The sequence below is a fragment of the Myotis davidii genome, unplaced genomic scaffold (assembly GCF_000327345.1).
Source record: "Myotis davidii unplaced genomic scaffold, ASM32734v1 scaffold292, whole genome shotgun sequence".
NCBI classification, from domain to species: domain Eukaryota; kingdom Metazoa; phylum Chordata; class Mammalia; order Chiroptera; family Vespertilionidae; genus Myotis; species Myotis davidii.
In genome coordinates this window covers 2663617-2676082 of record NW_006285042.1, presented here as the reverse complement: position 1 = coordinate 2676082, position 12466 = coordinate 2663617, and the positions used below count along the sequence as shown (strand labels likewise).

Genomic DNA, 12466 nt, shown 5'->3' with positions numbered 1-12466 from the left:
TGTTACTATATCACTTGTAAGCTAGGTTTTTTAGAACCGTAAAGACTAACAAAGGTATTTCCTTACTTGGGTTGCTGACCTCACAAAAGTTTAACACATAGTAGCATTGGAGTGATGCTGCAAGCATAGAAAATGTAATTTTGAATGGAAACAAAAATTAATCCAAGAGCTTTTTTGGGAATATAATAGAAAAGGCTAAAAGTTATATGTGAAAATAACTAGGTTATCCAGTAGTTCCTGAAATATCTGTGAAAAGTAGCTTAAAAGATAAGATTTTCTTAGTATATAATCTGAGGTATCATATCAAAGTCCTACTGAAAATAACAAAAAAAATACTTGACGGAGAAAAGTAGGAAAATTTCACAAAAGTGGGAAAAGAACATTTAATTGATATATTGAAGAAATATGTCTGATTGTTAACCAATTTCAATCCCTCTCCCCTCTCTGTTGATGAACACAGGAAAACTCTTTGATAGTCCAGAGTTAAAGAAAGCAGGTAAGGTAGAAAATAGGTTTGACAGTTTGCTCATCTTTCTTACAGTGAACAAAATAAATTCTCTAACACAGGGTGGGCAAAAGTAGGTTTACAATTGTGAGTACACGAAACACTGAGTTTATTCATGTATCATTATTATTTATTAATTACTCTATTATTTTCCATACGAACAACTTTAAACTACTTTTGCTCCACTCTTATATCAGATCATAGGCCTGAGAATGTTCACTATATCAGATTCTCAAGGAATAAAAAAAGTGCATCGGAAATTGTTGGCAGTATGTGAATGATCTTAGATAGATAGTCCAGGACATGACATCAAATCCCACTTATTCACAAGGTGAACAAGTAATTCTCTTCAATTATTGCAAATGTGACTACATCAAAGAAAAAATCTTACTTAGATTATCATCTATCTCTAACGGTTACTCTCCCTTTTAAAAAAAGATAATAAAGGCTTTGGGGGCTGGGATGTGAGAAAGCAATAGGATACAGGGAGAATCCAATGACATTGTTTTCATTATATTTATTTTCAGTTCTTTTTTAAGACCAGTGGTTATGCTTTAATTCTACAACAGTGATATCAATTTTTCCATCCAAATAAAAATGTTTAAGCAAAAAAAAGTGAGCCAATTTAGAAAAAACACCACACCTACGAAATGGATAATAGAGTTGGTTCAAGGATGTGATTAAAAGATGGTATACAAATTTGAGTACACAATTTTGAAAATATTTCTACTACATGATAACCTACGAATATTTTTAAATATTTTAAAATGCTAAGATTATATTTTTATCAAGAATCATCTGAATTAGAATATTTTTCTTAAATGTGGCCGCCAAACCATTTCAATTGACTTTAACATGTGCTTGCTTTGTTGAAACTCCAATAAAGGCTATGACGCAGAGAGATATGGAGAAAACAAGGCTCTCTTCAAGAATGTCAGAAATGACACGACTGGGTGAATGCAGCTCTACTCCACCAAGTCAAGGACTCTGAAACATCATATAAATGTTCTTGGGCAGTAGAGGATGTGCCAGTCCTGGAGGGAGAATGCCACAGAGGCTCTTTGTATGTTCATACAAAGAATGAAGTACTCGTTAGAATTATAATATTCCCATCTACTGGCTGGCGTCCTTGTGAAATATGCACTGGAAACTTCAGCTGCTGTTGCTTTCTTGGGGGTTGCTGGAATTTCTGCCCCATCATAAATCTCCTCGGTGTAACTACCAGAATAACCATAAACACTTCCCTGAATCGATGTCTTTATAACCCTTTACATTTCATGTAAAATATTCCATACTTCCAATTTAAACGTCCTTACAGAGGAAGTTGATGTAACCCCAAAGCCAAAAGAAAAAATTAACTATGTATGTTTCTTTTCTCTGGGTTTTGGTCCCTGGTGATACATTAACAGATGTCTTGGCCTCACAACTTAAATTATTGGAGTGAGAAAATCTCTTTGTTTCTAATACCTCATGTTTGAGAATATTACTGTATTTGAGGCTATGGTATAGTCACCTGATTGGAATTTCTCTTTTTCAGAAGAAACTAAAATCATTTACTCTGAATTACCAAAAAGCTATGTATATGGTCCATATAGGAAACTGTATGATTTATGATTTAGTTGATAGACAATCATACTCTAATCATTATTCGTCAACAAATAAAAACATAGAGCAAATTATTACCATGTAAAGTAATTTAAATGTCACAAATATTTAAACATACAGTTGGCTTTAGTGAAAAATTAAGTTACTAAAAGTAGATTTTTAAAATTATAAAACCCTTTAGAAAGTAGTTTCCTGAAGAGAGTAATCTAACAAAAGACCATGAAAAAAATGTTTTTTTATGCTGTCTCTAGCATAATATAAATTCATTCCTTTTCATCAAATGAATTTCTCATAAAATTTCCTTTGAAAGAAATTTTAGCTAAAAGTACAGATGAGTGGTACTGGAAGTGAACTCATTCCACTGGTTACTAGAATGAGGAACTCAAGAGAACCAAGGGATTTTATTTATTTTACTAGTCTTGCAAATGTACCAGTTGATTCCAATAATAGAAACTTTGTTGAAACATTAGATATTTCCACCCTGAGAATACAATTTTTAATACATCAGACATATTACAAATATAAAAGGTAGTTTCTTACCATTCCTTTGCTTATCGATTCTATTAGTAACAGGCATGTTAGTGGTGACAGTAGGTGGTGTAGTACTAGGAGAGCTTACAGTAGCTGCTAACAAAGATGAGAAAAATGTAATTTTGCAAGGAGCACATGGCAGTTAATATGGATGAGCAACCTATAATTAATTCATGACACTACATGGAGAAGGAATGGAAACTATTTCTTCCCATTAACTACAACAGACTCTAAGGTATAATGCATAAAATAAAGCAATGCTTTCTATGGCACAGTAAGAATCAGTTCACATGGCCTTTGGTATCACATTTCAATAGTCTGGATCTGGCACAGAGGAAATGGAGAAAGGGCATTTAGATTCTAGACCTATGTCTGCGATTAACAGGCGGATGACCACACTGTGAATAAGTAAACCTTTACAGAACTCAGTTTTCTAAGTTTGTAAAAGCAAAAGGTTAGAGGAAACAGTCTCTATCGCACCAATCAGCTAGAAAATGATCCAAACTAAGTCAGTCTTCCTGATTCACTAAGAATGGAGAAATGAAATCTCAGAGAAAAACATATTTCTCTTTGAGAAGATGAAATAAAACAAAATGAAAGAATAAAATGTATAGACTGAATCAATCATTTATAGATCCCAATAACTTTACTGAACAGTGATGGACAAAATGGATTTCATAAGGACAAGCCTAAGGGGGAAACATTTTCAAAGCATTATGTCATAGAAATGCTTCTGATATTACTAAAACTCAAAGATGAAATCCTTATGTAACGCTTTGAAACTATTTTTCTATGGAATTCTGAAGGAGATATACAGGTTTGGGCAAAAGTAGGCTTACAGTTGTGAATACATGAAACATAGAGTTAATAAAGCTACTGTAATAATCATTTCCTTCATGTCTTTTTCCATTTAAACAATGCTAAACCTACTTTTATTTTGTTTCTTGTCATTTAGGACACAGGGGGGTGGATAGCTGGGCATCTGGCCCTGTGACCCAAGGAATCAGTACTATAGGTATCTCAGATTAAAAGAAAAAATAAGTAATTTTTAAAAACCTTTAGATCTTGAACTAGGCAAAATTATTTTTTTCTGTGTCAGATAATTACTTTTAAACTACACTGAGATTATGGAAACCACTTAATACTTTTATTTTCATAAGGTACTCATTGATAATAATATCAGGAATAATCCCTCAGAAAGGAAACAAGAAAATAATGAATTAAAACCCCATTTCCACATTGGAACCACAGAAGACACCTTTAGTTTCCATTCATTTAGTCTCACTTCTAACCCAAGTCACTTTCATGCTGTGTTCCTCCTAATAAGAGATCCAGCTTTTACAAATGGCATGATCATGATTCTTAATGTGGTATATAGAACAAAGAAGTATTTAATAGATTAAATGAATGAAAATGGGTCATGTAAATTAGGAACAGCGATAATAAAATTAAAGCAAAATATATAAGTTTAAAACATTCAGGACTTTAATTATGTATTATTTAGCATGCAACTGTTTAGTCCATAATAGATCATTAGAATGCTGGCATAATGTAGTCACCATGCATTATAATAACTAATAAAATTATATTAATATTAGTTTAGTATAACTAATTTCATTTCAATATTTAAGTTACATTGCACCTCATAAATTGCCTCACAGCCTTGTCTTAAGCGTAACTGAATATTCAACTTAATTTTTCCTCCTGTTTTTTAAACATGAATACTTTTTCAAGACATTGTATGACTGTATTTATACTGGACCTTTGCAATAATCTTGAGGAGACATAGAGGGGAAAAATGAAATCAACCCTTGGTTAATAGCATATAATCATTCACATTTAAAAAACTCAGTGTTTTATGGAAATGTGGTCATCCAGTCTGTGAATGCATTCTTTCTCCACACTGTACGTACTGTGCACCCACGCAACTAAAACACATCCAGAAATTCTTCTGTTTTGCTGGTTTCTGACTTCCCAAGAGAAAATTAAGATACAAATCAAAACAATAAAAATGCCATTATTCTAAATAGCAAGAAGAAAACAGAGAGACTCCAGAAGACAACGCTGGCTCCCTACCTTGGCAGAGGGTCCCCAAATCGGCACAGTTGGCTAGTTCTGCTGCTGGGAGCGGGACCAGGTAGGAACCTTGATCAACACAGAAGCTTATATAAGTTTGACTTGTGTATAAGATTTAATATTATCCAGAAGAAAAAAAAAAACATGAGTCATATGTTTGGTATAACAGGAGCAGCCCTAAAAGCATCCTCCAATAATACTCCAACATTAAGAGAGTCACTTAAAGTCTGTGTGTCTTAATTTCTGCACATGTAAAACCAGGTTATTGAAATATCCCTTAAAATCTGTAACTCAACTTATTGGCCATCCACATATGAAAGGAAAAGTTTGTGTAAAAAATCCACGGCCTTTTCACATAATAAATTATACAGCTCTGGTGGAAATCTGTACAGATGAAATAATATACACATCAAGATAAGTTTCAAAACTAAACTTGGCTATTAATACGCATAATATGCATTTTGTTGCTAGCCACTAACAGATGCTATTGACAATTCCAGAAATACATTTCTATGATTTCAAGGTGGTCTCTGTGTCTTTCTTTTTCAAGCTTTTACTGAGTCATTTTTCAGTAGGAAACAAGTTTTAGCTAATTTTCTAGTAGGAGTAGTGGGTTTTCTCTGTTGCATTACATCCTTCTCTGACAATTAACAGACTTTTATAAACAGGCGGAGGTGAGGGAAGCTGGGTTAAACTTTTCACAAAGCATACTGCACTATGAATAAAGACAGAGGATAAATACAGACACACACACATAAATACATATATTTAATTTTAAAAAGACATTTCAATTTTAAAAGGACATGTGATTCCATTCAAATGTTTAAACATTTTCCAAACTTTCCTGTGGGAATAGTACCTGCAGGTAGAACAGGCACAAAAAGATGAGCTAACAAAAGATGTCTAGGTAAATGGTGTGCATGAACAGAAAGCATCCCCAGTTTAATAGCATCTTCATTCTTGATTGCTTCAGGCACCTGGCCTAAAGAAGGAAATCATGTTACCTCAGAAGGGCCCAACCCTACAGGCAAGTCTGTAATGTTAACTGGTACAAAGCTCTCATTACAGGCCTTTACATGTTCATTCAATAAAAATTTACTGACTGTTTATAGCGTACGAGGCTCAGAGGCTAGAGTAATACATGAGATAATGTCCCTACTCTCAGAGAGGCATACATGGGAAATGGCTTCATAGTTCTCTGAAAGATATAAGTATTTAATAGCCCAAAGCAGGACGTGACCAGCAGTTTGGTGAGAAGGGAGAAGGGTGCATTCCATTACAAAGAAGAGCTGCGAAGAAGGTGAGGAGTCACTATACTGATCATGAGATAAGAGACTAGAGATGGGTATTTCTAACAGACAGAATTACTGAAACATATACCAAGAAGGCTGTGAAAAGATCTGGGTACCCAAGTGACATGGCATCACTGGGTATCTGTAGAAAATTGGTAGGAATGGTCAGATATACAGGTATGGATTAAGGGCCTTGTAGAATGTAGGCACCACGAGTGTTTTTCCAAGGATGGTTTATCCCATCCACATCTCAGATGGGTGCTCAACCTTTACTGAACAAATTACTGAATGCATGATGAACAACCGCTCACACTTCAACTCTTTCTTAAAGGAAATGGGAAAAAAGTGAAAGGGAACTAGGTGAGAAATTTTTATTTATGTTTGAAAACACCTTTGAAGCCCATAACCAATTAGAAGAGGGAGGTACAAGAAGCATGAATAACCCTATTGATTCAAGTTGGCATCATGACAAAAATGACAACGGACAGAAAGAGATAGCTACAAGGCATTTGCAAGTAGAATGTCTAGGATTCAGAGACTTTTTGGAATAGAGACAAAAGAGATGAAGACATTTTCTTCTGGTTTCTAGCTTGAGAAATTGGTACATAATAATCTCATAAAAGGAGATAGGCAATACTGGAAGAAGAACGAACTTAGGTGAGGGGGGCTCACCAGTAAATCCAGTAATGAAAACTGAGGTGCCTGAGAGACACCTGGACACACAGCAGGTGCACATGGGTTTGTAAGAGGTCTAGCCAGGCAATACTCAACAGAAGCGATAGCTGGGTCAAGGATCACAAGAGCTAGAGTGAAGATTTGAGAAGGATATAACCACAGGTATTCTCTTACTTAAGGATCAGATTTGAGAAGGTAAAAAAGAGCTTCTGTAGAAGGTGGTTTTTCAGAATTAAAGTGAAGGAAGTTTCATGGAGGGTGTGGCAATACCAAGCACACAAGAAAGGTCAAGAATGATAAAGACTGAGAAGACCTTTAGCTCTGCACTGGAATTTTGGTAGCAGTTCTAAAGAACTTAGCTTCAGGAGCGTGGGAACGAAGGACTCGAGATGCCAATGTTTGATTGAGGGGTGAATGCAAAAAGAGGAAGCGTGGCCATGAAAGGAAGCAGAGACAGGAAGGAGAGGTTTTAAAGATTGAAAGCTTGGACAAGTATACCATGGAAAAAGAACATTTGAGGAGACAGAAGTTGAGGTCAGCCTCAGGCAGGACTGAGGCAGAATACTATCTTGAAGGTTTTCTGCCCATTATTCTTAACTAATGCCCCGTTCTTGCCAGACCTTATTTCTCCTTTAGGTACTTACATGTTAGTAAGGAACTTCTAAAAACTAAAAACTCAAAATGAGTGAGGAAATCTCAGCCACTGTAACAGGCGACAGAGGAGACCCTTGGATGGAGTTCCTGTGCTTCTCAAATTACACACAATGTTGGCAGTCAAAGGCTCCCTGGCCACTCCTGGCCCTGATACAGTATCTCTGGACAACAAAGGGAGATAAGGGGACATTGTTGTGGGAAAGAAGTTTTATGGCTAACTGCTTTCCCACTGCAGCATACTACAGAGCTTAGAGGTCGGGATGGGAAAGAAAACCCGAAGAGTGATGATTTACAGTAAGACATTTGACAATTTTATTTAACATTTTATCAGGGTCATTGTATCATAACAAGTATACATTTCAATATGTGACAACCTCTTCATGGGAAATTGTAACATTTACGTCTCAATATTTAAGTTGTCAGTTGTTCCTTAAAGCCTAGCAAATGAATATTGCTTTATAAATACTCAATAAACACTACCTTATGGAGATTCAATATAGGAACAGATGTTAAGTTTGATAATTTTGGGGGGATAGTATAAATACAAGTGATGAGTATTATTAGAGAGAAATTATATTGATAAATAAAATATTGCATTATAAAAACAGCAAATTATATAATTACATGAAACATAAAAAATAGATGCAAAAAAATTTTTTTTTAAATTTCTAACTAGTTCCATGCTCAGCATATCTGCATAAAAAATCACTAATGCTTTCGGTTTTCCTAGGCCAACAGATTTACAAACCAGGATATCATTAGGCAAGCGAGACAATTCTCCCTCCTGGGTAAAGATAATATCTTTTTCATCAAGGAATTGTTTTTAGAATGTAACCTACGTATGTTCACTGATTTTTCTAGATACCACAAAGGTGTTTAAAAGTATTTAGTTAGTATTAAATGCAAAATTTAGAGTCAAATTTATTTGGATAAAAATGGCATCACTGAAAATGGGCAGTTGATGAGAAGCTGAATATCTTTCTTTTCTATCTGTTGTTCTTGCAAAATTATACTACTGAAAGGAATCACTATTTATTTACAGGGATTGTGGTAAAAAAGATTGATGTGTAGTCAACACATCTCATAACCTATTTAATCACAATCCAAATAATAGCAGACAGCAATGAACCCTTAGCATGAGTTACAATGGGGAAAAATAATTCCTTTTCAATTCTTTCTTTGCAGCTGTACTAAGCTAAATTTTACAATTTTTCCATAAATAAATATATCTCAAATAAAATTATCTCCAAGAGTCATTTATGCTCATAAAGAGTTTAAACATCTCCAATAAATAAAGTCCTTTGTAAAGATAAAGTGATTTTACCTTCATTAGGTGAATATAATGTATGTATACATTATCCTATATAATAAACTGCTAATATGCTAATTAGACCAGACAGAACAACCTTCCTGAATGACCAGTGGGCAGGGGGCGGAGCCAGCGATCCTGTGCTGCCAGGACAGCCATGGCAGTCCCAGCACCACCCCTTCTGCAGAAGTGGAACGGGGTGTGACCACAGCACCTCAACCTCTCGCAGCCCCTCCCCTGGGCGGCCCGGCCCTGATCACCCCCCCTCCACCAGTAGGTGGGGGCAGGCAGTGCTAAGGAGCAGAGAACCCAGCTGGCAAGCACAGCAGCAGTGGCGGGAGCCTCTCCTGCATCCGCAGCAGGTTGGGCCGTAAGGGGCGAGGGGTCTTGGACTGCGAGAGGGATGTCCACGGGGAACAGGCCTAAGCCAGCAGGTGGACATCCACTGAGGGGTCCCGGACTGTGAGAGGGTGCAGGCCTCCCACCCACTGTACAAATTTTCTGCACTGGGCCTCCAGTGTATATATAAAATGCTAGTCAAAAATTTGTTAGGGCCCTAGCCGGTTTGGCTCAGTGAATAGAGCGTCGGCCTAGGGACTCAAGGGGTTGCAAGTTCGATTCCAGTCAAAGGTATGTACCTTGGTTGCGGGCACATCCCCAGTAGGGAATGTGCAAGAGGCAGCTGATCGGGGTTTCTCTCTCATCGATGTTTCTAACTCTCTATCCCTCTCCCTTCCTCTCTGTATAAAAAAATGAATAAAATATATTTAAAAAAAATTTGTTAGGGATGGTAGAAAGAAGTTTATAGTGAATCAGTTTTAGGGCATGAAGAACAGAACTATAATAATTGAAAATGAAAGGGTAGGGATCCAAGAGTTGATGATGCCTTAGTAATTAAGGGCTAAATTTTACAATGAAAACAAAAGTTGGTACAAATCCAAACATTTCTAGAAAAGAATAACAACAAAGTTGGGTACTTATGAATTGTATCTTATCTCTATAACCACAGTGGCTAATAAATGGAAGTGCTTGTTAATGCTAGTTAAATAAATGTAATTTGTTTGAACTTAGGCTATTCATTGAGTTATACTGTATGACACCTCAGGAAAGAGCAGTCAGCGGTAAAATAAATAAAACTGGTAGAGAAGGCACTGTCTGTTCTTTGTGAAAAGTGGTGGACACTAGCCAGTATCTAAACTTGAATCATAACACAGGCAAATACTTGCACCTATAATTAAAGAGCCAGCCAAGAAAACTATCTATGGAGGTCATAAAACTGAATATGTTTAATGAAAATTGTTCTAAGAAAAAGAATGATGCTATAAAATAACAAGAAGTGCTGCTAAATAAAGCATTTCTTTCTGAAAAAGACTGACAAGATTAGCCATGCTTTTAAGAAACTCTGATGAAAATTTCTTAATTAAGGTATATTTCCCAACTATGCTTAGAATAGTTTAGGAAAACAAACAAACAAAAAAAGTCCAATTCTGACACTGTTGAAACACTTTTTTATTTTATTAAGGCTAGAATATTTCATATTCGAAAAAAGTGACAGGATATTTAAATGTAGATAATTCTAGCTTATTTTCATATGAAAACTTTACTTAGCAATACACCTTTAGAAAAAAATCTGTTCATTGTCCATCACAAGTTGATTCTGAAATAAAAGTTCACATTTAACAGACATCGTCAGGCCAATGGAATGTTAGGCATGAAATTCTACTTTCCCATTGGTTATTGTACTGATCATTAGTTTGGGGGAATTATTAGTACCATAAACAGCAAGCCACTACATTCTGGGGGGAAGGAAAGGTTAAGATGTTAATAGAGCATACTTTTTTCCAATTCTTGAAGTTTTGCTGAACTAATAAACTGCGATCTAATCTGTGTTACAGGTATTTCCTGTCAGTTAATAAGTGACTTGGTTCTTCAACTCCCAAAGATGATGATTAAACGGCAGGAAACTCCCTCTCCCTGTTATGGTTCCTGAAACTCAGTCCAAGATATCTGAATCTATGAAATGTGGGTGTTTAGTGTCATCTTGGAATGTCAAGAAGACCACTATAAAAATTAAAGTAACTCACATCACTGATTAGGTAAACTAGTGTCACTCCTTTGAATGAAATCATTTTGAAAATTTATAGATGACTGTGATACCTGAGCATGAATCTGATCTATTCTTGTAGTCTTAAGATTTGGGAAAGGAGTTTTAAATACGCTGTTAAAAACAAAACAACAAAACAAAACAACTCATGGGCATGGCTGTGTTTCAATAAAACTTGAAGGAAATAGATGACCCTCTTATTTTGTCAATCCCTGGTCTACATGATTTCTCAGAGAAATTTAGAAATTCTTGTACACTATATCCCTCACATTTTATTATATTAAGGCACTCAAGAAGCACTGCAGAAAAGAAACCTTATTAATTAAAAAAAAAACACAAAGACATGTTAACCTCCTGGAAAGCTAGCATTTTCCCGCAGAAGGCACTCTGGCCAGAAGAGACAGCTCCTGGATCTTCTAGTTTTCACCTGGGTAAGGATTAGCTCACCTGCTCTAGCACTACGTCCCGTTTTCTAGTCCTGCTTATTCTGAAGGACAGTCTTATTTATCTGGTTAAGAATGCATTGCTCTAAAACCAGTTCTTGAATTGGCCACATTTTTGAAGTGACATTGGTTAAATTCCTTAACCTCTTTGGGTCTCAGATTTCTCTTCTGCAAAATGAGGTTAATAATAAAACCCACATCATGAGATCTATGTTGTAGAAAATGAGTTAATATGTGTACTAGTAAAGTGCTTAAAACAGTACCTAGAAAATAATATATATATTCAATTAAGTATAAATTGTTAGCAATTACTAATATACCTAGCTAATTCTTTTCTTTTTTTGTTGTTTTTGTTTTGGTTGCCGGAGTCCTCAAATTCTGCCCCACAAAAAGACAAATGCTAAATGGTCTTCATTATGACTTTTAGTAATGACCCAGGACATGGTGAAAACAGGCCCCTCTACTAAGGATGCAGGAAGAGACCTACTGCCCTCCACTCCTGTCCACCATCCCACACCAAACACACACACTGGACCTTCTCGATTTCCTCACTGAGTAGAAGACTTCTTGGGGATCCCTGAAGGTGCTCTGCTGCTAATCAGACCGAGAGCAGCTGGGGAACACCTTTAGCTCTTACAAAGTCCCACAGTCTCCTTCTGGAACAGGGTCGTGGTTTACCCTCTTTCCAACAACCCACAAGGAAATAACTGGCAAATGACATCACTTAATAGCCTCCCAACATCTGCAGCAGCACCATGACCACACGGAGAGGTGGGTTACCCACAAAGATGGGAAGGTGACAGGAGTTCCCCAGGCCAGCAGGGCAAACATAGGTCAGGGAAACTGGGGAGGTGGCCTCAGGTCTGCACAATGGGGCCTACTTTCTTAAAAATATTGGTAACAAATTTCTGAAAGAATCCCTTCCAAGTTCACATACAAATTACTTTTTAATATTAGGCCACTTCTCTCCTTTAATGAGAATTATTTCTGCAACTACAAATTATATTTATCAATACCTTAGCTTTAGTCATATAACATTCAATATGATAATGAAACTTTCACAGTTTGCATTTTATTAGTCCTGTAGTAAAATAAGGACTTCCAAAATTAACTTAGGTACCCTAGAGAATATTTGATAGAGGTCTATCCTATATAATAAAAGCATAATATGCAAATCAACTGAGTGGCAGTCCGACCAGTCGGCGGGGGGTGGCGCCAGGCCAGCTGAGGCGCATGCCAGCAGGCAGGGCTAAGCAGTGACCCAGCAGCAGA

General features: G+C 36.3%; 1 protein-coding gene across 1 annotated transcript in view; it reads right to left on the bottom strand.

The window, feature by feature from the left end:
- Positions 1 to 12466, bottom strand: part of ADGRG6 (adhesion G protein-coupled receptor G6) — a 133192-nt gene that overhangs the window by 49792 nt on the left and 70934 nt on the right. The window contains exons 5-6 of the mRNA XM_006755376.2: positions 4718 to 4786; positions 2651 to 2734 (exon numbers count right to left, since the gene is read on the bottom strand). Coding sequence (XP_006755439.1) covers positions 2651 to 2734; positions 4718 to 4786 — 153 coding nt within the window. The remainder of the gene's footprint in view (positions 1 to 2650; positions 2735 to 4717; positions 4787 to 12466) is intronic.